The sequence below is a fragment of the Leuresthes tenuis genome, unplaced genomic scaffold (genome assembly GCF_036924035.1).
Source record: "Leuresthes tenuis unplaced genomic scaffold, fLeuTen1.0.hap1 SCAF_9, whole genome shotgun sequence".
Classification (NCBI taxonomy): Eukaryota; Metazoa; Chordata; class Actinopteri; order Atheriniformes; family Atherinopsidae; genus Leuresthes; species Leuresthes tenuis.
Genome location: NW_027325363.1, coordinates 15564802 through 15588482, shown reverse-complemented (window position 1 = coordinate 15588482; position 23681 = coordinate 15564802). Strand labels below are relative to the sequence as shown.

Sequence of the window (23681 nt, the reverse complement as noted above, 5' to 3'; positions counted from 1 at the left end):
TCGTCAGAAAGATTAGAAGGATCTGCACATATCTCCCTTTAAAGTGCAACCAAACTATTCAGCGTTATTACACCTCTGTGATGGCAAAATTAATGCAGGGGAGTTCTTTCTTCTTATTATTTCAAAACAGCATATGCTGCCTTTAAGATTGTTCATCTTTTTTTTTTGTTCAACAAGACAATGCAAAAGCTCATTCTGCACACATTACAAATGTATGAGTCTGGAAGAAGAAGGTGAATGTGTGAAAAAAAGTGATGATCACATACTGCTACAGGCCTTAAGAATGGGACGAAATGACAACTGAAACTCTTCATCACTTGGTCTCTTTAATGCCCAAACACATTTTAAGAGTTTTGAGAAGGAATAGCAACATTTTAAGAGTTTTGAGAAGGAATAGCAACATTTTAAGAGTTTTGAGAAGGAATAGCAACATTGCACAGCAGTAAAAGCTGCACCATCCCACCACTGCTTCGTTTATTAACAGGTCCGGGGCCTCTGCTGTGAAGCAGGTTCGATGCAGACTATCTTTAGGTGATCTGGCCTAACTAACCCTGACAATGGATATTTCACAAAGCGGTAGTATGATGCTGGTTATTACCTTTCAAATCACAATGACCTGGAGGAATGTTCTCAACATCATCCACAACAATCAGAAGGGCTGTTCATGGATGACTGCAGGAGAGCGAGTCAAGCCGGTAAAATGACAGTAAGGAAGTTAAAAGATTTGTATTGTATCTTTTTCCTACCTGATCCTGGGAAACCTCACATAGCAAACTGCAAGGCACCTTATATATAGTTTTCCTGCCATGTGACCTCCTACCTTAACCCTGTGTATGTGTCAGCTGACCTCCTCACCCTGTGCCACTGTGGCCACTGTGCGTCAGTCATGTGACGACCCCCCTGAACTGCAAACAGAACAGAAGTGATTGATATACTTGTGGCAAAAAGACGGTCATCAGTGATCTGTCGGAGATTCTGCAGCCCGGCAATTTTTCTGGTCAGCCTGGTGTTGATGCCTAAAGGTGCGTGATTTATTTTTTATTTTTTTTATTGCGAGGTAAAAGACTTGCATTAATTCTCAAAGCAGCAAGGAATGTCTGTCTGTCTGTCTGCATGTTTGTTGGTTCTTTGCTTTTCTCTGGAGCCGTTCATCTGTTCTGCTTCAAGCTTGGCGGGTCTACAAACACATGCACAAAGAGACAAAAGTTAAGGCTGCAGTCACATGCTTTAATACAGCTGTGGGATTGTCCCTGAGTTGTCGGCTTGTGTTGCACTGTTGTAAGAGCCACACTAAGTAGTGTGTGCTGCAGCCTTCTGTGAGGCCTCAGAATAACGCCACACAGCAAGCTAAACTCATGTTTAACACGGGCAGTAAAGACACATAATTATTTCTGCAAATTGAGTAAACTGTAAAGAGAAAAAAATCCACTGCTGTGCAAACACTTGAGTGTCGTAAAAACGCTAATGAATTTGGTCAGAGGTCGATGGATTGTGAAGTCTTCAACTTTTGTTTCCTATTGATCTCTTTCTCTCGCTGTGTTTGTTTGCTCGAGTAGAAGGCGGTTTCCAAATGAGATTAAAGTAAACAAGGGAGCTAGGGTGACTGACACATGTTTCCAATAACTGGGAGCGCATGGTCCATCGTTAGTCTCTCAGTCTGGCTGCTGACACCACAGAGGCAACATGAGGCTGTGTGGCGTGCTGCTGCTCGCTCTTCTTATTGAGGCCTTCGTCGCAGAAGGTGAGTATTACATTAAAAATCTGATTTTATTCATCTTTCAGTTTTAGTTTATCACGAGCCAGTAAGACTTTTGGCTTGTTAATGTACTGAAATCTATATATATTTGCAACTACTGTACGTGTTAAAGCTGTAAGCTCTACTAACAAAATTCACTCATTAGAGTTTTAATTTATTTAATCTGTGTGGTAACTTTTAAGCGCTGCTACTGACAAATATCCTAACATGTAATCAGACGATTATGTTTGTGATTAATTAATTCTGTAGCCAACCATGATGGGAAAGGCATTAAAAATTGTTCATGAGTGACCAGTGCCTCAGCTGATGTCTTCAAACGACATAGATCTGAACAGCAGTCCAAACTCTGCTAATGTTTACAGTCACGAGAAGACTCTACAGGTGAATATGTGAGGATTTTAATTAAATAAATAAGGGAATGGTCTATAGGAATGTGTGCTAATTTGATAGATTTCCTAAAATTCTTCGTATGTTCTGATGAAACGTTAGACCATCGATCTCTTTTTAACTCACACTAAATCAGAAAACATCCTCAGCAGCCATAAAAAGTCAGAAACTGTTCGAGAAATTGTGTCTGAATTAGATCCAAACACAATTTATCTGTGAAAATCTTCAAAATATTAGAAGAAATAAAATTTCGAAGGTTTAGTGTCTCATATGGAGATTTATGGATGAGAATGCAAAAATCTCATTTTGGGAAAACTTCCTTCAAAGATACGGATTGTAAAAATTCAAAGAAATTGTATTTGAATCAACTATTTATGTGTGAAAATAGACATCACCGTTAACTGTCCTCTGTTTGTAACTAACAGGCAAGAGTCACGATTTTGCCTTTTGTTTCACTTCACAATTTTAGGAAACAAGTGGAAAGGGAATCACAACGTGTCCAAATCCAAATAAATTCACCTCTGAAATCCTACAAAACAATTAAAGTTTGCTGATTATCATGCTTATAAAGCTAGAACATGTTCATTTTAACAGTTATGTCGCCATGTATTGATCAATTAACCAAGAAATCTTCAGCTGTAATTACATTTATGAATGCTTCATTGGATCTGCAATCATATCTAACTTTATCAATCAAACAACATCAATTCCCTCAGAATTATGACTAATGACCGAGGCAGTTAAAAAATAAAGTGAATGAAATCCGTCATTCTATCTTAAGAGTCTTGTCTGGACCGCTGCGAAAACGGCTTTGACTCTCAGAAGAAGTGCCAGTGTGACTCCATGTGCAAGTATTACAAATCCTGCTGCTCTGACTTTGAGGCCATCTGTGGTATGATCAGTAAGAAACCTCCAAATCCTCAGTCACGTTGTGAAGCGCTCCACGAGGTAAATGTGAGAGAAAGAAGGATGTTGACATCCCTGTTGTACTCTCTTCAGCTCGTGGAGACACGTTTGTGTTTGCAGAGGATGACGATGACTCGTCTGAAGGCACGACTCAATCTCCTGGACGTTCAGCAGGCGACTCGTCTCCTGTAGTCACCAGCCGTCCGTTCACCCCTCCTCCCATCCCAGACTTCAACCGCAGACTGCATCAACAGAGAGAGTCCACTCTGCAAATGACCAGACCCCCACTAATAATAAGTCAAAGAGTGTCACCGGTTTCACACACTGTGAAACTCGAGGATGCCAGCACGACTGCAGCTCCTACAACCGCTGAGACCACCACTGCTCCCACCACTGTTCCCACCACTGCTCCCACCACGCCAGCCCCAGACCCAGACGCTAAGGTCTGTAGCGGCAGGCCTTTTGACTCCTTCATGCAGCTTAAAAATGGCTCCACCTACGCCTTCAGAGGTGCGTAACACGTTGATGCAACCCAAAGTTTTACTGGCGTTTTACAACCTCTTGGGATTTCTCGTTTATGACCTTTCAGCCTTCGTCTGTTGCAGGGGAGTACTTTTTTGAGCTGGACCAGAAGTCGGTGCTTCCCGGTTACCCAAAGCTCATAAAAGACGTGTGGGGCATCAGCGGGCCGATCGATGCCGCATTCACACGCATGAACTGTCAGGGGAAGACCTACATCTTTAAGGTGAGGCCACAGAACGTTTTACCAGTTAACTGAATGTCAGGCCTCAAATAATGTAATGCTTAAACGTGTCCGATCTTTCATCAAGGGAAACAAGTACTGGAGGTTTGACGATGGCCAGCTGGAAGATGACTATCCTCGAGATATCAGTGTGGGCTTTGACAAGATTCCTGATTATGTGGACGCGGCGTTTGCCCTGCCCTCTCCCGGTCACCATGGAAAAGAGAAGGTCTTCTTCTTCAAATGTGTGGCCCCATATTATTTCATCTATATGTTTCCAGCCATATCTGCACTATTCTGGGATATTTGCTCAGGTTCAAAAGTTTGACAGTAGTTTTTGTTCCATATTGTTGTTTTTGTCAGCGGACCAGTATTACGTGTATGAGTTTTTGCACCAGCCATCCCATGAGGAGTGTGTCACCATGTCTGAAAGGTCTCCATCCACATTGTTCAGGCACTACACAGATGTTTACTACAACAACTACGAGCGCTTCTTCAGCGAGCTCTTCTCTGACAGTAAGTCGAGTTGTTACAGACTTTGTTTGTAGGGGATGCAAGCTTGCATCTTAATTTATTTCAACTTCTTCAGTGCCTCAGCATCATGACAAGCACCACTTCATTAACAAAGACTGGAAAGGCCTCAAGTCACCGGTGAATGCAGCCATGGCTGGTAGACTCTACGTTCCTCCCTGGAGGTCAACATCACCCCAACACAACTACCAGCCTGACCAGCAGTGGGGTCGACAGCAGGGCCAGCAGAACGGCAGGCAGTGGGGTCAGAGGAGGCGAAACCGCTCGCCCTACTGGGGGTCCATGGCACAGCAGGGGATGAACATGGGTCAGGAGTTTGCTGAGAGAGGTATGGAGATGGGTCTGAGACTGGCAGAGAGGAGGATGGAAATGGAGGAGAGGCTTGGACAAGACTGGGACAGAGGATATGACAGAGGATGGGACCAGGACTGGGACCAGGACAGGCGGAGAGATCGTTACAACCAGAACAACAGAGGCAACTACGACTCAAGAGATGGCAGGCAGATCCAGGGGGATATGCCCGTACAGAGCGTCTTCTTCTTCAAAGGAGGTAACTGAGCAGGAGCAGATTCCTACATTACAACAATGATATTTACACATTCAGACATAAAACTGTGTAGTAAATTAGTTTCATATTTATGTTGGGGAAAAAAAAAAAAGAAATGAGCTCATCACATATTCTCATGGCCCAGGGTGACTTGTTGAAATGACCAAAACTTCAAATATTTCATCTGAAGTGCTGAAAGAGCAAAACTTGAAGCATTTTTTAACATAATAGTTGTCCGGCGAGGAGCTGGAACATTCAGCATTAAGCTTACAGAACCACATACAATGACACAAAAAAGAACATAAGAAGTAATTAACAATTGTTGTCATACTGGCATGATGCCAAAGCCTCATGGGAGCTCTAATCCAATCAAATCCATTTTAACTTCATTATCCAAAGGAGGACATTAATTTGGTCAGATTTACGAAGCTACATCATGACTGCAAGGTGCAACCAGGTTTTCCCGTCATTCCAAAGAAAGCACGCCCATTTGTGATCCTCACGTTAACGACTGAATGGTCATACAAGGATGATGGATTATCTTCGTGACATGTCTCAGGACGTTAAATTCAACACTTCAGTTTTAGTTGGATGAAATCAACAAAAAGTCATCTCGGGTCATATCTGTACACAGAGAGATTTCAGACAAACTGATGATGAAGAGGGCAGGCAGCTGCAGGAGGCTACAGCTAATTTGATCATCCCTCGCGCTCCGTCTGTCTCATCACAGCAGACTTATTAAAGTGACGAGTTTCACATGCTTTGCATTTGTCCACATGACAAAGAAGCAAATGACTAAAATCACGGAAATTCCTGTTTGCACTGTCTTATTGCGCGTTTCTGTATTCTGGTTTATGATTCAGGCACACAGGCAGGGTTTTGATCTGTTAAAAACGAGTCCACGCGAGAAGAAGTTGACCAAATAATGTTTACTGAAATTAAACGGAAAAGAAATGATTAAATGACTGCCCTCTTTAATGTGTATTCTAGATAAATACTACAGAGTGGACCTCAGGACTAAGAGAGTCGATCCCGCCGTGCCGCCATACCCCAGATCCATCGGCAAGTACTGGCTCGGCTGTTCAGACACCGCCGGAGGAGAGAAGAAGTAGTTCCAGATTGAATGTATTTCTGTGTTCTTTGTGGATAAATAAGTGTGTAACCGATGAGTCGTTTTCACAGAAACAGTCTGTGAGTAAAAAGTGTGTCATACATGTTTATAACCCGCCACTAGCTGCAAACATCGGCAATCAGTGAAAGTCAACATGGCCAAAGTTCAGCCGACTGACTCTCTGAACAGTCATTTCATGAGCTGACCAACTTTATCAAACGCAACTACAGTCTAAACAGCCTCAACTCAGACAGCCAAAGAGCTTCAGCAACCTGAGAGAGAAAGTTGCATCTGAGTCAACTTTTTTTTTTTTAAATATACATTGCTTTGTTCGGTGTTGTAATCGTGTTTTTCAGACCATTTATCCACTACATGTTACTCATTTCTTATCATTCATCCTTATCATATACACAATGAATGACAAAAAAAAAACGTTAAAGATTTGATGGGGGTTTTCGTGCGTGAGGGACAGAATAAACGGCAGGTGGGTTCATGCTCGAGGAAACGTTGACAGAAGGTCGATGAAGTAAAAACAAACCCAGAAACATTTTGCAGATGTTTGAAGGATGAGTCGCATCAAAACACACATTGACGGATTGTTTTGTCCATCAGTGCAGCACCACAGTTCGCTACACTCTGATCACACACCTTTTTCACAGCTGTGAGGATATTTCTGTCATGTGCCTTTATATCTCTTTATTCCTTCTAATGTGAGAAGCAGAACAGTGTCATTGAAGCAAATAAAAACAATGCAAACAGTGGTATTATCCGAGTAACCCACCAGATAACAGTGATAACAAGATCTGTAGTCTCAGTTTTGATATCAATAACGCTGAAAGCTGTTGTGTTTTAAGACGTTTTGTCATGTAAACCGCACCCCCGTAAAACTGTAGTGAAAGCACCATCGTTCTTTTATGACTTCAGAGTAATAAACGTGCAGTTGTTTTACTATCAGACCGGCTGACATAGTTTCTCTGAGGTTATGAATGTTGAATCAAGACATTTTCGTAGCAGGGTTCATCGTTCACATTCACCACGGCTCCTTCGTTGGCGATTATCTCGGTGGTGTCTCCTGCATGTCCGACAGTCAGGTAGCTGCTCTCTACTTGCCCTTCATTTGCATCAACACCCTGCCATGAGTGTCCTTCAGCCCTCAGATCTGAGCCCGAGTCAGCTCGGGCCGCCTCTGGCAAACTCTTCAGAATGGACGACAGCGGTCGCTTTCGAGTGCCGCCCTCTGATGGTGGAGCATCATCTGGACCAGCTGTGTCAGAGGGATTCTGGGAACTGTGCTTCCTCCTGACAGGCTTACATATTCCAGGCTCCTCTGCGGGTGGTCCACCCTGCTCCCACACAGTCGCTCGAGCTCCCAACTTCCTCCGGGGAGGCTTGGTGATCCCTTCAGGCAACTTTGGCTTTGACTTGCCAGAATCCTGCTCCCTTTGTCTCTGGAGGCTGCCGAGTCTCCGCAGCATGGCCTGAACAGGCCCTTCTGAGCTTGGCTCTGTCTTCGTTATGGGCTTACCGGCCTTACCCACCGTCACATAGACTGTGGTAACTTTATGTGAGGCCTCTGATGCTGAGGCGAGGGTCCCTTTATGACCAGTTGTGTTGGACATCGTCCGTCTTCGTCCTGATGGCCCCACGGTCGCCCGGGGTGGGGATCTGTCTACTTCCTGTCCCCCTCCCTCACAGCTCGACTCCTTATTGTCTGTCACTTGGACATCCACCCCATCTTCCCTCTCCTCATCCTCTGCTCCATCTTCTTCCCCACTTCTAGCAGTGCCTCCCTGACTTTGAAGGGTGGACAGCATCAGAACCCCCCAAGGCGTCTTAGCTTTGCTGCGTTGGGGAGCCCCGAGGTCCTGACCAGAGCCACGTCTCTCTTTGGGGCTGAAGCGGGTGCCCTCTGCAAACGACACAGATGGTCGCTTTGACTTAGCGATGCTGGAGGTCCGAGGGATGTTGAAGGGTGAGGTAATGTCCTCGTTGCTGAAGCCTGACGGGTCTAAGAACATGTTACACTTGGAGCTCATCTCCTGGAACTCTCCACCCACCACGGCCGGGATGTCTGTCAAAGAGGCAGAGAGTTGAGGGTGGAACAATGTCAGAGGACATTTTGAGGTAGCAGTTCTGCTCACTACCAAAGGGGGGCGATGTTAAGTTAGTTCAACAGTATTTCTGCTCCTACCTTCTCTTGGAGGGACACAGTAGAGAGCCTCTCCCTCCTCCTCATCACTGTCGAAGGATGACCCCTCAGTCACCCAGCCGGAGGACGGAGGCTCAATGAAGCTGTGGTTGAAAGTCAGCTCTGGGTCATGATGAGATACTGCATGTATGAGAGGCATAAAAGGTTGATTAGAGAATATCTTAAATAATGCTGAACACAGTCCACACAAGGCTTGTTTTTGGCTTTTTTAAAAAAAACATGAGTCAAAGAGAGTTAGGTAAAGGATTTTTGACACTCCACACAGCCCTGCTTTTCAGACAGTTACTGAATTCACACTTAGTTTGTAACTCATGCAGTCACTCTTCCAGAGACCAAGGAGACCCCGTTGTCACTATCACTTCCCCTGCATGAATGCAGTCTTTGTCGGAGCATGTGGTTTGGCGATAGTTCTCCATTTGCAAAGCACTTTTAAAAAGAGTAGTATGAATACTGTGCGATGTACTGACCAGTGACTCGAGGCAGCCCAGAGGACCAGTCAGAGATGCAGGGGAGGGCCGCGCCAATGTTTGCCAGGACGCTGTAGACGTGATATTTCATCCTCACCGACAATCCACCATCAGCTACAGTCGCACTAAGAGGAAGTGGGTTCACACAAATGGTAAGAATTTCACCACTTTTGTTGCAAGTCAAAAGCCCACAGCAAAGAAAGTTATTCTCTCCCACAGAATAGATTAATTTAACAAAAATCCTCATTTCTAGTCCCCGCTTTTCTTTCTCTACTAAATTACATCCTCAAGAGACAAGGACTGGGAGGGGGCCTTAAAGAGACAGGAACCTAAATAAAGCAAGTAAGGGAGTGTGATAAGAGATGATATAATGACTAAAGATGAAACTTAGACATAAGTGTGGCAGAGCAGAAATTGTTTTCACTCAGTGAAATGCACACGATCTGGTTTCCACTTGGTGGTCAGTGAACATGATGGATAAGAGTGGGAGCAGACCTGTTCTTGGCATCAGCAGGACCTCCTCCACAGCACAAACAGCAGCACAGTACAGCAAGAAGCAGCAGGAGCAAAGGAACCAGCACACCAGCCAGTACCGCTCCTTGACCGCCTGGTAGACACACATTACAGATCACGTGATCAACTTCAGGCTCGTGCGCACATAGCTGAATATACATGCATGAATATACATGGTGAACATACTGCTGGGGCAGGCACCAGTGACGGGATGGCAGTTGACGCCCTCGCCACAGTCACAGACAGACGAACAGTTGAGTCCAAACTGCAGGGCAGGGCAGCTGCTGTTACAGCTGGAAAATACAGGGAATGACATTAAACAGAGAGGGTTGTGTGTGAATCATGGTCTATTTTAGTACTGAACATCTAAAAGTAGGACGAATTATAGGGATTACAACAGTGTTAACCATAAACTCCCAAACTGAGTAGAGGTAATGCTCACAGCTATCTGCCAAAGCATGAATTTATACAACCGTCTTTGTACGAAATACCTCCTTGATGAGGTTTAGAACATGTGAAAATATGTCAAAAAGTCTGGAGGTCTTTTCGGTTCATTTTTAATCTCCAAAGGTCATCGGTGGGCATTTCTGACCTCTGAATGCATTTCAATAGACCAGCAGCCAGTCAGTTAACAGGCTGCGATAAAGAAACAAAAATAGGAAGAAAATAGGTTTGATATTTGAGAGCTTTGGAGCCAAAGTCAGTTACTGCTACAGCATACGATTGGTAAAAGCCCTAACTTTAACCGTTTGGACAATGTAACGAGGCATGTAAACTTGGCCGGTTAGCTTTAGCTTTTATTTTCCAGTGAGATTACATTTCTGATTGTTTTTGTAGGGCGGCCCATTTTGATCATTTTTGGGGGTTTATTTTACAGTGGAGACTGTTCAGCTAACAGTGTGATTAAAACCAATATGAGCACATTTTAAAGCTTTTTCCCCAGTTTTCAGATTTCTACACAAATCTGTTGCACATATTTCAGGGTCAGCAAACCTTGGGAATAAAGGCTCTAATCAATCTGCTACAGTTTCAGGTTTTTTTTAACGAAACAAAATTAGAGTGAGAATTAAAATACAGAGTGAATTAGTCCCACTTTAGGTTTTCCTTCTTTTCTTTGTTTCAAATTCTCCAAACAAAGTTAGTTAGATTAACGGGACTCTGGGTGGCCGGTTGAATTGTTTGTGTGTGTGAGTTTAAGTAAAAACCAACATGCTATCCGTGGATAAACGCTGCATTTATTAGAGCCTTGACCTGCCAGCTCACCTCTCTCCCTGAAAGCCTGGCTGACAGACGCATCTTCCTGTCACGTGGTGGCAGTCACCATGGAAACATGGGCTGCACAGGAAGCTGCAGCCGTCTCCATACGTCCTGTCAGGGCAGGCCTCCTCACACCTGGACAAAGACAAAAAAAAATCTCTGTTTATGTGTTGCTGTTCCTCACATAAAGGACTTACGGACATTCCAGGTGGAAATAATTCTCAAGTCTCAAACATTTGTATTGACACATACACTGTATGAGACACCATTTATCCAGACTTTAACTCTTAAAGGATCAGATGAGAAGTTTTGGATGAGCACATTTAAAAAAAAAAGGGTTTTATCACACATATGGACAAAACAACATGCAAATTTTGCAACTTAAGCCTTCAAACCAAATCCACATCATCTGTTCTCTACTGGATTGGATCGTCCGTGTGCACTTCAAGTCAGCTCACAGATGTTCGAACCTCCAACAAACAGCTGTGCATACAGCTTCCAAATCTCGACACAGGGTCACGCAACCTCTGCCAGCAATAACTATGAAGCATGACTTCATGAATCTCTGCAATTTCGTGAGTAAAGGTGAACCAGTGAAAAAGAGCTGGGACCAGATATTTTGCACACACATCACAAGGTAACCTCAAGGATTAATCTGATGATATAATTTTTCTGTCTTTCAGTAGAACACTGTAGGCTGCGCTTATATCAACATCGACTGAGAGAATAGACTGAGAACACACCAGAAAATAAAATCTGGATTCCATTCAACTGTAGATGGTTGTATGGTTTCTGTTATTTATTTCGGCATTTATTTTGCTCATGGTTGCCTTAAACAGACATGCACACCTGGGTCCGCTCCATCCAGGGTCACAGCGCCGACATTTGCCAGTTTGTGGATCGCAGGGTTCGTTATTCCTGCATCGTGGACACCTATTCTTGCAGCCGTCACCATAAAAACCAGGCGTGCACTGGTGGTCACATCGGCTGGCGTTCCAGCCGGGTTCGCAGGCAGCACACACGCCATCAGTGGCAGAGCACGGCCGTTTGTCTTTACAATGACCACAACTACAAAAAAGGAGGAAAATAAAGTCAGAAAATGAGGCAGAAGTTCATCGTGGAGGCAAACAGGTGTTTTACCTACACACATACCCACCTCATTTTACACCCACTGCCGTACATCCCAGCCTTACAGGGCTCACTGCACAAGGCGCCCTGGTACCCCGGGCTGCACAGGCACTGCCCTGTGCTCGGGTCACATCTGCTGTGTGTGAGGTCACAGTTACATTTCTTGTCACAGCTGGGACCCCACGAGCCTTCCACGCACTCACACATACCGGTACGCTGAATACACGGCGACTGGTTGCAGTTACAGTTGTTGGGACATTTCATCCCCCAGTGGCCCCTGCGGCACTGACACCGGCCTGTTTGCTGGTCACAGTTGGTGCCGTTCGACCCCCCCGAGCACAGGCATGGCTTGGAGCAGGTCGCCGTCCACCAGCTTTCCTCACAGGTGCAGTTTCCGTAGATGGGGTGGCAGTGGCCATGTCGGGTGCACTTGCAGGTGTACTGGCAGAGCGGACCCCAGCGGTTGGGGTTGCAGGTGCACTCACCAGTGACAGGATGACAGCGGCCATTTGGGTAGCACTGACACACCTGACGACAGTCAGGAGCCCAGAATTCAGTGGGACATCCTGGTGGCAGATATACACACGCAGAAGATATAAACATTGTGGATCAGACATTTTCAGAACCTTTCATGTTAATTATACTTTTTCTCAGACTAATTCAAATTGATTAACTCAATTTTCCACCATGACGCCTCATTAGTTATTGGTTAAAATAGCCAAACTGTCGTTTGGAAATTTTCTCGCCCACACATCATGAATGTGACACCTTATATGAACACACATGTTCTTAATTACGTTTAATGACTTGTAGAAGCATCTCCAAGACACCTTACAGGAGTAGATGCAGTGTGTTTTTATACACAACAAAAGTAGCATATTTCAGCTGTGAGTGATATGACAACGGGTCTGAATACTTGTTCCCTTGTGCTGCTTTGTAAGCATGAAGAATTGGTTTGTTTTTGTAGCCATGATGTCAAACAGTTGTTTTAACCTCCCCTAATCTGACAGCTGGGATAAGCTCCTATTTCTTTCTTCTTTTTTCCCTTTCCAACAACTAACAACCTCTCATTCAGGCTCTGTTGAAGAACTGAGGTGCTCTTTCCAAATTGTGAAATTCAGAGTTATATGACCTGTGTTTTTGCCTTATATACTGTATTTCCATTTATGTTTTCACGTCTCAATTTGTTCCTGGCAATATCTAAAAATATGAGAGATTGCTCATCACTTTATTTTTACTTCATATTTATAATGTATTGATGATATTTCTTCCTCCATTTCTGGCTTTATGAAAGAGAGGACATTTACATAAATTAGATTCTCATATTTTCTATCCAATAAGATCCTCAATGATTACTTCTTTCACATGATGTTCATTGATGCCAAATGGCTGCTCTTGTTCATTGTAACTCACGTGTTTTACACTGTGCTCCATAGTAGCCAGGTGGACAGCGACACACTCCAGGAAATAAACAAACTTCATTCTTTAGACAGGCCTGCTCACCTTCACAGATAGCTATATACACACACACACACACACACACACAAAGCATGCAAGTCAATGAGAAACCAAGAAACCAAACACGGAGGACATAACAGCGTCATTTCTTCAGACTGCCGGCCATTAGATTACATGAACTCACGTATAGTGCACTCTTTTCCCTGTTGATGCCATCCAGAGCAACAGACCAGGGTGGAGGGGTCCCTGAATATTCATGACACAATTGAATTAGCCTGAAAAATCAGAAACCTTTTCAAATAAAACACTGATGTCTAAAAACAAGCAGCAAACAGTAGAAATAGGCTTTGAAAAAAAAAAAAAGAAAGCTTTTAGCCTGTTCTTAAACTATTGACCCCAACACTCCTTAATGAGTCACAATCTCATGGCACTAAAACAAATCACAAGAACTTGTGTAGCCGGATTTTATCAATTAAACCGGGAATACCAAAAAACCCTCAGCCAGTAACACAATTAACTGACTGTAAAACAAAAGTGTTTCAGGTGTGAGTGAAGGTGAAGGTGAAGCGTACCTTGTGTCCTTGCAGACGTTCTTCCCTCCAGGATCCAGTGTTTGTGCAGAGGTCAACGAGCAGCAGAGCAGAGCACTCAGAGCTCTGAGAAACTTCATCTCTACGCAAAGTCTACAACCTGAAACCAAAAATGCTTAGTGTTCTGCCTTTTTTCCCCCTCAACTTGTGCTACTTCCAGAGGGGAGCACAATGAGACGCAGTATCTCTCTTTTCTGTCCACCCTCCACCCTCTCTCTCTCTCTCCGGTGAGTCGTCTTGTGGCTCCAGTGCAGCCACAGAGGTCGAAGCCTCCGGGTTTCCTCTCCCCGTTTCCTGGGGAAGTCAGAGCCACTTCCTTCTATTCAGCCAGACACAGAGCTTTATAAGGATGGTCGCACAGTAACACACCAAACTCGCCACACACACAAGTAGGGCACGGACGAACACCAACACACACCTCTGGTGTGCACCTTGTTCCCAGAATCTATTGTTGACGTCTTACAGGAGATGAGGAAGAAAGCCTTCGTCATATCTTACAAGTTGTGCAAGAGTCACATGAGAACTTTGAGATCCCAGAAAATGTATGTTGAAATGAAACAACATGAGCTTGGTTCATGAATGAGGAAAAATGACACTGACACATTCAATTCAGTATGTATGTAAGTTTAATGTAGTTCATTGAAATTTCAACATCTGAGAAAATCAACATTTGCTTATTTTTTTCTTTTTTTTTTTTAGAGCGGTGGGTCAGTTCTTAAATGTGTCATCAGCAAAAATGTTACAAGCGTTCTTACAAAAATAGATATAAAGAAGATGATTCTCTCTGGAGGTCTTTTATTGTCCCTCAATAACATGTAACTACTGGCCTGTCTGAGTAGTGCTGGTAGAGGAGGGATTGGACACAGCCAATGCGAAGGCCCCATACAAACATGTCGGCCGGAGTTCATGAGGCCAAAAAACACCAAACACATTCCTCATCCATCTCACAAGTGTCCGAGGAGGCAGACATATAGTTTCACCTGCTCAGGCCGCTGCTCCGGCCAAACACACAGAGATGGAAACAACATCGAACACACACAAACCAAACGTTTTGGCTCTGTCCACAGACCGATGACTGAAGGTGAAGAAAATACATTTCTAATGATGGAAGAACCTGGTTCTATAGATGCAGCTTTTCTCTTTCCTTGTGCATAAAGTGATTCAGCTTGTGAGAAATACTTCGGCAAACACATGGCTTCAACTTTTCCCTGTGGAGGTATGAGTTGTTAAAAGGATCCTTTCTAGAGGAAAAATGTCTTCATTTTCATAAAACTAGCAACTGCCCTCTTGTGGAACAGAGATGAACTGTACTGCATTTCATATCACAACAGGGAGCAACCGGGACATCCCGTGTCATCATGGGTTCCCTGCCTCAAATTGCTCTTCTCACTTCTATTCATTTATTTTCCCTGCTGGTGGAAGATGAATCTATACGATGGAGAAAGTCAAAACATAAAGGCCATTGGAGAATCACTTGTCAAGTCACAGCCTCCTTAACAGCAGGAGGATTTGTGATTTTTGTCTACATTACAGTACAAGTTTAGGGCGTCTAAATGGGGAACCAAGAAATGCTGAATATCTATGGTTTGTTCATTGTGAAATTGTAATGGAAAATTAATTCTTATATGCATTGTATTGAGTGTTACTGTGTATGACCTGTAGATGACCTCCTGGAAGACACCAACATATCCCGTTTTTCTCTTTCTACCTGAGGGCATTGTGTGCTCATAATATGATAAAACTGCATTTTAAGGAGGATAGGTAGGGAAGATGGTACGTGGAGCTGTGTCAGTTTAACCTTGGCTGGGGCTAGAAAGGTAAGGTAGATAAAAACACTCAATTATAGCCAAGGAGCGATGACGTAACATTTTGCATTATAACTGAATTGTTTTTGCCTCAGTGGTCAGAGCAGCTCTGTACTTTGTACTGTGTGGTTCTCTTGCAAGATATTATTAAAAGCATCTTATCTCCTCAGAATATAACTGACTCTGTGCCTTCCTAAAATTTCCACCACACAAATGAAAACACTTATTCCACAGCTCTTCATTTAGTTTGGCACATTTCATCTAGAGTTCTAACACAGTGAAAGGTTATGAGTGATGTATTGAAGATGTGTCCTTTCACTTTTTTGCGTGCAGTTCTGTGCTCAGAGTCATTCACTCACATTTCAAAATTTCCCCTGAAATAGATTAATTTTCCACCAGGAAAAAAAAAACAAAGTAAAACATGTGCGGAGAAGGATTTTTTACTTTTGCTATCTTTGGTTTTTGCTAAAAGCCTGAGGTTGTACATAAATATTTGTGTGTAAAATTCTGTTTCTCAATACCTATGAATAATAAAACTTTTTTTGAAAAATAACATGATTGTTGCTTTAAAACCTGAATCTTACAAAAGGAAGAATCCAAAAGTGTTCTTCTTAACACTGTAATACACTGTACAATTTATACTGTACAATTACAGTTCAGGGGTTTTCCTCTTATTTAGAAAGGGCGATATTAAGAGATAACTGCGGTTAAAACAGACACTGAAGTGAGAAAACTGAAGGATTTGAGTAAAAATCCTTCCCACATTCTCGATTCTCATGCAGTTTGCATCCATGTGTCCTAATAATTGTTTCCCTGATCCACAACCGCGTGTTCTGGTACAAGCTTGTGACTGACAAAGCTGAAGAAATCTCACAGCGCATACTTGGTACCGAGCTCAAGAGGAGGACCGCTGCTCTGCCTCCTCACTTTGCTCTGCCTCTCCGAGGATTTCCCAGCTGGAGGCGGAGTTGTTCATGTGGGTGGGACTCCTGAAGCTCCCCGACAGCGTCAGGAAGCCAAAGCTGCAGCCGACAGAGTGAAAGAGACAAGCCTGAGGTCAGATGTGTAGTCAGGGATTACAGCTAAATATAGAATACTAATAGAGGCTATCTGAGGACAGCGGCAGAGTCAGTGGAGGGAGACTGATGTCCAACTCTTTCTGCTTTATTTCTAATAGGGGCTGGGTTTGGGCCTTCCATGCTGCTGCTCATCATTTGCATTTAACATTGCCTTTAATGTAGTAAAGTCCAGCATGTTTCGTCCGATTCTACACGTAATCACCATCGTGCTTCAGCCGATGCTCGGCAGAGCTAACGGCGCTTTCATTGGATCACATGCCTGAATAATCGAAACAATTCAATCAAGAGTTTCAACCCAGGCACGTGAGGAAATCAGATATTTACACAGCCGCAAATAATATGCAGGGACAGACACCGAAATAAAAACAGCAAATGGTGCAGAGCAGTAAAGCCTTAGAGAAGAACTCACAGGTTTCGTATCCGTGACTCTGCTGGTTTGCCAGTCCCGTCCACCTCTGTGCCGTCCACCTCTGTCCGCCCAGACAGAGAACTCCTCTCTTCCTCATCACTGGAGAGAAAAAGTAAAGATTCTTCACCTTGGAAACATGTTCATAGACCTGTTCGGGAATACCGGATATGTGGAATCCATTGGCAGACCTGCTGCTGCAGTCATTAACAGGAATCCCGAGCATTTTGGCCTTAATCAACTTTCTTTTCTTTTTGATGGCAGAGCGGACAGCTTCTAAAAGGAATCCCGGACATCGTTCCTCGTTCAAGATTTCCCTGCAGAAACACGACACACATCACTAATGTTTACATGTATCAGTGGCAGGAAACTATACAACCCACATATCCAACAACCAGCAGACCAGAATCTAAACTAAAATGTCCACACACACACACACACGCACACACTAGACTCACCTCTGATAGTAGTTAAGCTCCTCTTGCACAAGGAAGAGATTAGTTTTCAGCTCATTCCTCTCAAAAAGGATGTCACGCACCTCCTTCTTGGTGAAGCATGGCTGATCAGGATCCTTCTGGTCGGTCGTCGACTTTTTGCTCGACTTATTTGCCGTCTGACTTGCACTGGGCTGAAAGGAGAAGAGACAGTCAGCAGGTTCATCAAACCACAAAACTCTGTGTGGGGGGCTCATTGTGAGGAGAGAAATGTTAATCATTCGTGGTTGAACAGCCCGTTTCCTTACAAATGTAAACCAAACAGATTTGCACATCGTTTGAGCCCAGTTTACAGTTCAGAAATGATCGGAAATGATTGTTTTTCGAATATCACTTGTTCATTTTTGTATTGACAAAAGCAAAACGTTTCAAAAGTAGGGACAGGAGCAGTTTAAGTATTGTTTTGGATCACAATATTCTATTTTTGGGGGGATTTTACACTGTACGTCCACTCTTTTTTGTACATAAGATTGTAATTCCCAGATCTTTTTGACCCGCAGGTCAGTGAATGCTGATTTTTCATAACATAAATTGGACGTACTCTTACCTACAGAACATGTTATTAGTACATTATCATATTCTCAGGCCACAAAATCAAAGGAAACACAGTTAATTAAACGCTTTTTTTGTAGGAGGGGGAGGAATACATACAGGGTTGTTGCTGTTGGTACTATCCAGCTGTGCTTGGAGTTTTTCTATCTCTTGGTTTTTCTCTTTGAGGTCAGCCTCCATGTCGGCCTTCCTCTCCACGACGCTCTTCAGCTGCGCCCCCAGCGCATTCTGCTTGTGTCGCAGCTCCGCATTCATTTTCATGAAGCGCTCCAACTGCTCCTGGAGCTGCACAAACATCCAAGCACATACACACCCGAACCGTGAGAGCAAAGCAAGAACAAAAACGGTTTCAATTTCTCTGCGCAGCTATGCAAACGGCGACAATCAAAGCGCCGCGGTCAGAGTCATTCTGGCCGAATGTGTCCGACCACAGCAGCAGGGGAGGAGTGGTCGACCCACTTTATGTGCGGGGTCTGGGGGGGAGGAGAGGGGAGCAAAACTACATAACAAACAAAACAAATGCCGCATTTATCCTGACGAAAAAAAATACTGCGTCTATATTGGATGAGTAAAATCAAGAAGAGTCCACGGTCACCTAAAGGTCATTCCCTCCTCAGCTGAAGATTCAGCGTCTTTTTTTCTTTTCCTTTCATTTAGGACAACTAAATGGGAGCAGAAAGCTAAGCATTAACAAACACACCCAGTTCTGGCTGCTGTTTAAATCATGTGATATACGTGTCTTGACACAAACGAGTGCAAACAATCATTCCAGATCACACACACCTCCACACACACACACATACCTCCACACACACACACAGTAGCTGTGTGGGGGTGAAAACAGTGCCCTGACTTGTCTGAAATCTTCAACTGGTAACTATGTGAATCATCTCTGCCCTCTTTCCCTGATAGTTCACTCACTCCCTGTCTTTCAGTGTTTGACATTCACGGCCATTTGCAAGTTCCCCTTTCAGGAATGTGTGGTTTTGTGTGTGTACATTACAAGGCAACATATGCAAAAAAAAGACCGCAAAACAAACAATTACGGCATGCAAATCACATTAAAATAGTTCTTTTTTCCTGTGAAAAGGGTACCTTGGCTTTGAGGAAATAATTTTTTGGTTTTGTTCAACCATAATTTTTTATTTTAGTGTTTGCCTGTCCATGTGATCACATACAGGGTTGTTGCTGTTGGTTCTGTGATCAGGTGATCACACGGAGACAACAACATACACGTTGGCCTGTTAATGAGTAAGAGCGCGTGGTCACGAGTGTTTGCGTGCCCTCACCGCCTCCACTTCTTTGGACACGGTGGCGATCTCCTGGACTTTGGCCCGCAGCTCATCTCTCTGCTTGTCCACCACCTGCTTCAGCTTTAGCATCACCTCCCGCTCCTGCCGCTGAGCGCGATCTAAGAAACACGCACACGGGCAAAAAGAAAACACTACTTGTTTGGGATCTTGTTATAAATCAATCTGTGGCGTGACTTCAGGCGCGGAATAACTAGATTATCTACTCAATTGTGGACAGTTTCCAAACAATTCATGCAATAATGCCACAGAATTAGGAAAGAAATCCCTGTTCACAGTTTTTATAGGAGCAAAGATGTAAAGTACAACAGTTTGGACTGAAGACTTGAGTATCTAATATAACTAAAACATTATCTTGGAAAGACGTTTCAATGTTTAAGGTTTTTAAAGCAAACATACCACAAATAATCCTCTATTCTCCGCTGCTGTACTGTGTGGAGTTGAGGATAAAATCTCTGGGTGGATGTCTCAACCTGGGCAAATAAACCCAAATCTACCTCACTGATACCATTCATAGCAAGGCGTGTTGTTTTTTTTTTGTTTTTTTTTTCCAGATTTTTGGATAAACTGACTCCGCAGACGAAGTCATCTCCTAAAACTAAACCTCTGCTGATGAACTGGAACCATCAACACAACATTTGAACCTGATCTCAGCTGTGTGACGAACAGAATTAATTCAGAACCACGCTCACCTGCCTCGTGGCCTCTTGTCAAATAAATCCTACAAATACTGAGCCGGCGTGTTTTTCCTTTTCAGCACAAGAAAACAAGAGTCAGCAGCGTGACTCCACCATCTGGGTCACATTACTAAGCTGCGTCTGAGAACCGCAGCGAACGCAGCATTCTCTGTTTCACTATATCTTTAAAGAATATCAAAAGAAAATGTCAAATGTAAACCAAGCACAGCAGCCAGGTTTTCAGTCACCTTCACAAGTAGTTGTGCTGTCATGAAAATATTGTTACTGACGTGAAGTGAGAATGTAATTGTGCCACCTTTACTCATGTTGCTTCAGTGTTTTACAGTAAAATCTTGACTGTTTTCGGTGTGCCTCCTCTCTGTGTTGACAGGGTATGCACAGTCTTCCTCTGAGGCCTGAGAGATTGCGAGAACCCAGCAAAATAGCTGCACGGCAAACACAGCGCGGACCCGCTCGACCGCTTTTAGCGGCAGCTTACAGCCCTGCTGCTAACCCACTGTTTTGAATGTGCAATCTAACTGGCTGAGAAGCCTCGACACAGGTGAAATATTTGCATAAATTTTCCATTCCTGGACTGAAGTGGAAGAAAACGGTGCAAAGAGAAGGCATGAAGGTAGATTTGTTTATTTGGAGTGCAGGTGAGAAAAAAAAAACAGTAAGCATGCAACTCTCTTTGTAAAAAATGGCATAATGTGCATTATGCGGGAGTAAAATCAATATTTTGTCTCTCAACTCTGTTGACGAAGTAAGAAAATCCAACTGATTCACTTAGGCTTTATGGTAATGTGGTAACAATCTCCATTTTTAGGTGGAATTTCAGCATTTCCACAAGAACCAGAGCACAATAATTTCACGGTGGACTGAAGTTTACTGAAGTAAAGCTTACATACCGTCCTGTGCATGGCTGCTCTGCAGCTCCTCTCTGTCCTCCTGGAGGTGCTGCACCTGGACCTGAAGCTCCTCACACCTCCTCTTCCACTGCTGCTCCTTCTGCTGCAGCTCCTGCACAGAGCAACAAGGGAGAGACGGCAAAACCATGACCTCAGAGCCAGGCCTGATGTAACTGCCCCGTGCGCAAGAGAAAATCCCAAATGGACTCAGGAATGTGGATTTAACAAAGTGTGTGTCATTTTGTTGTTAGGATTTTACAGATGTGCTGTTATATTGCTTCCAAAACGTCTCAGCTGCAAAGACTGATTACCCAGAGCCACACCTCTCCATAAACAACACTTCGGGGTAATGATGTCAGGTCTAAGACCCACTTTGGTGTAAAGTATAAAGGGTAAGACAAGGCGTTTCATGTAACAAAAACTGAGCAGCGATGCCAGTTCGACAGCATGAACCAATAGTTAAAGTGTGATCAAGCCAGGAATTTCAAAACAAACGCTACTCTGACATTACAAAACCATTTGTTATGGGTCAGAGGTCGACTCAACACGACACTGTTTATGTAATACTCCTCTATCAATAAAAGCTGAAGTCAATGATGGATTGATCTAATGTGTCATGACAATGTTTTCTTGCGAATGTGTGGTTTTTTTTTTTTTAAATAAATTGCTTTTTTGCTTTGGGTGCTTTCATATCAACATTTGCCCTCATTGTACAGAGCTCGGTGGTGCCCATGAAGTACTTGTTTTTGGTTAACCTCATCTTTTCTGTGCAGCTGACGTCCGCTCCTCATGTCGTATACAAGCATATCCTGCATGTAACTCACAAGCCCCAAAAACAGAAATCAAACTCATCAGAATGGGGGGAAAAAAGTTGTGCGCGTGTGTTTTCCTGAACAACAGCATTGGTTCGTTAGAATCTTCACTTTATGAGGAGACAGAACAAAACAGAACAGTTCCGTTTACTAACTAAGCGTAGTACTATTTATTCATCTATCATAGTTATGCATCCACATTGAGTATTGCCAGCAGGTAAATAGTTTGCTGTCGGCTTGACGTGTAACAATAATTGAAATTATTACTGCAACTATGCTACTTAAGTATCCAAATACCAGATAAATGTCAGTGTGACTTCTAAATACTAGCCTCTTTCTCGATAATATTGAGAAATTCGACCAAAAACAACCTAAATCACTGCTTTACACTGTACCTGGTATATAATAGTTTGTTAAAAATGACATATTAAGCTGCAGTAGCTGTCAGTTCAGCGGATGACTTTACCACAGGGGTAGTGGCAACCGGCTGCTCTGTCTGGTTGGCGGATTGATATCAATAAATCATCATGATGGCAAGTTACCGCGTAACAGTTCATATCAGGTAATGTCAAGAAAATAAACACAGTGTTCGTTTTAAGCTACCCAAATATAAACAACTTAAAAGCTTCTTGCAGCTAAAATTAGAGTATTGTCAACACATTTGGGGGGGGCGTTACCTATAAAGATCCCTTATCTGCCCGTCAGTTTAGTAGTTGTTATTCGCCAGAAATATACGTTACTGTGTGCATTAAAGCTAGAACACACCCACGGTACACCGCGTAAAACGCAGTTTGTGTAGTGTTTACAAAATGGTGGCAGGAGTGAAAGCTCCACATTCGTACCCGTATTTCATTTTTATCGTAGCCCTCCTCGCTGTCTTTCACTCCGCGTTTCTTCTGCTGCTGTAGCTGTATGGTCTCGAAGGTCTTCAGCAGCTCCTCTTCCCTCAGCTGGTGAGCATGGTTCCTGGAGGCGAAGCTCTCCAGCAGCTCCAGGACTTTCACCATTTTCGGCACCAGACCCTCGACGCTCTCTTTGCCGTAGCCATCGATAAGTTTCTCCACCTCGGTGCCGACCTGTTTGGCTATTTCATAGACATCGTCCACGGTTAGAGCCGAAAAAGTCGTGTGAAAGCAGCCCTGCGTGCTTATGGTCTCGGTGTGCGTCTCCATGTCTGAGCCCGACAACTCGCTTCACATGCTCAGTTTCTGCTACCGAAACCGACACTGGCCCGTCAGCACGACGTGTGACAAAATTAATGTCAAAACTTTCGAGCTAGCTTGCGTAGGTGTCCAATTCAACGCGCTTGCACTGCGAAACACGCGCCACTAACATGTCTGAACTTTCCTCGCTTTTTCCTCCAACAGCACGTTTACTGAAGCGGTTACATCGCAGCGCACCAAAACACAAGCAGTGTAGGGCGACCAGGCTGGAGTCCAGGACTGGATTCTGCCGTGTACCCGCTCCAGGATCCTCCTACACTTCTGACCAATGCAACGCGAGCACAGAAACATGCATCAACTCGCCTGCCAAGTCGAGCATACTGATGCAGCAAGTAGAGCGTGAACACTGGGTTTCCTCTGTTTATTTGCTGCAAGAAACTCTGATCTATAACTAGGGTGCAATTTGTGAAAAAAAAAAGAGGGGGGGGGGGGGTCATTTTTAGAAACATTTTATTCAGAAAAATGACCACACAACAGTATGAAAACTGTTGATTCTTGTGTAGATGAACCTTACATTAGGCTACATAACGTAGGCCTGTGTTGAACGTGAACTTAACCACTGCATTTGCAGAAATATTGTCTCAAAATAGTTTTTAATTTTGTCAAATAGAAATTAAATTTTAATTCTCTCCCGATATCAGTTCAACAGAAAACACAATGTGCTGTCAAGATGTTTTTTTAATGGTTTATCTGATTATAGGTCAGACTATGAAAACAGTATATATTTTTTGTTGTGGTCCTGTAAACTGTGATGATATGCTCAGAGCTATAGAGTATATACATTGTTAATAATTACGATGTAATGGTGAA

The 23681-nt window shown here is 43.5% G+C and overlaps 3 protein-coding genes across 4 annotated transcripts; 1 reads left to right on the top strand and 2 right to left on the bottom strand.

Annotated features, from left to right (window-relative positions):
• Window positions 1-929: 929 nt before the first annotated feature.
• vtna (vitronectin a) lies at window positions 930-6934 on the top strand. Of its 2 annotated transcripts, XM_072392531.1 has the most exons (9): window positions 930-1022; window positions 1557-1741; window positions 2925-3044; window positions 3143-3559; window positions 3655-3794; window positions 3880-4036; window positions 4155-4307; window positions 4381-4872; window positions 5860-6934. In XM_072392531.1, exons 2-9 carry the CDS (start codon window positions 1684-1686, stop codon window positions 5979-5981), a joined length of 1659 nt encoding a protein of 552 aa, XP_072248632.1. In that variant the 5' UTR covers window positions 930-1022; window positions 1557-1683; the 3' UTR covers window positions 5982-6934. The 2 variants fall into 2 exon arrangements, with proteins under 2 accessions (XP_072248632.1, XP_072248633.1); XM_072392532.1 differs by lacking the exon at window positions 2925-3044.
• scarf1 (scavenger receptor class F, member 1) lies at window positions 6645-13828 on the bottom strand. Its single transcript, XM_072392534.1, has 11 exons — window positions 13585-13828; window positions 13197-13258; window positions 12968-13069; window positions 11583-12120; window positions 11276-11494; window positions 10433-10561; window positions 9356-9462; window positions 9152-9263; window positions 8657-8781; window positions 8172-8309; window positions 6645-8051 (listed from the first exon to the last, which is right to left on the bottom strand). The coding sequence occupies exons 1-11, from the start codon at window positions 13680-13682 to the stop codon at window positions 6961-6963; spliced, it is 2721 nt and encodes a 906-aa protein (XP_072248635.1). The 5' UTR covers window positions 13683-13828; the 3' UTR covers window positions 6645-6960.
• A 400-nt stretch (window positions 13829-14228) lies between these two features.
• Window positions 14229-23085, bottom strand: rilp (Rab interacting lysosomal protein). The gene is made up of 8 exons (XM_072392533.1): window positions 22491-23085; window positions 20837-20948; window positions 19228-19349; window positions 18038-18223; window positions 17351-17520; window positions 17084-17209; window positions 16896-16994; window positions 14229-16429 (listed from the first exon to the last, which is right to left on the bottom strand). Exons 1-8 carry the CDS (start codon window positions 22818-22820, stop codon window positions 16303-16305), a joined length of 1272 nt encoding a protein of 423 aa, XP_072248634.1. The 5' UTR covers window positions 22821-23085; the 3' UTR covers window positions 14229-16302.
• Window positions 23086-23681: the final 596 nt, after the last annotated feature.

What these genes read in the sequence shown, in the direction of transcription:
- vtna (XM_072392531.1), top strand. Translation starts at nt 1,684, where the DNA reads ATGAGGCTGTGTGGCGTGCTGCTGCTCGCTCTTCTTATTGAGGCCTTC. An exon ending in GAAGGTCTTCTTCTTCAAAT is followed by an intron (nt 4,037 to 4,154) that starts GTGTGGCCCCAT and finishes TGTTTTTGTCAG; the next exon opens with CGGACCAGTATTACGTGTAT. An exon ending in CGTCTTCTTCTTCAAAGGAG is followed by an intron (nt 4,873 to 5,859) that starts GTAACTGAGCAG and finishes TGTGTATTCTAG; the next exon opens with ATAAATACTACAGAGTGGAC.
- scarf1 (XM_072392534.1), bottom strand. Translation starts at nt 13,682, where the DNA reads ATGAAGTTTCTCAGAGCTCTGAGTGCTCTGCTCTGCTGCTCGTTGACC. An exon ending in GGCAGTGGGTGTAAAATGAG is followed by an intron (nt 11,495 to 11,582) that starts GTGGGTATGTGT and finishes CCTTTTTTGTAG; the next exon opens with TTGTGGTCATTGTAAAGACA. An exon ending in CCTGCTGATGCCAAGAACAG is followed by an intron (nt 8,782 to 9,151) that starts GTCTGCTCCCAC and finishes ACTTCCTCTTAG; the next exon opens with TGCGACTGTAGCTGATGGTG.
- rilp (XM_072392533.1), bottom strand. Translation starts at nt 22,820, where the DNA reads ATGGAGACGCACACCGAGACCATAAGCACGCAGGGCTGCTTTCACACG. An exon ending in ACGATAAAAATGAAATACGG is followed by an intron (nt 20,949 to 22,490) that starts GTACGAATGTGG and finishes TGCTCTGTGCAG; the next exon opens with GAGCTGCAGCAGAAGGAGCA. An exon ending in GTTAATGACTGCAGCAGCAG is followed by an intron (nt 16,995 to 17,083) that starts GTCTGCCAATGG and finishes TTTTCTCTCCAG; the next exon opens with TGATGAGGAAGAGAGGAGTT.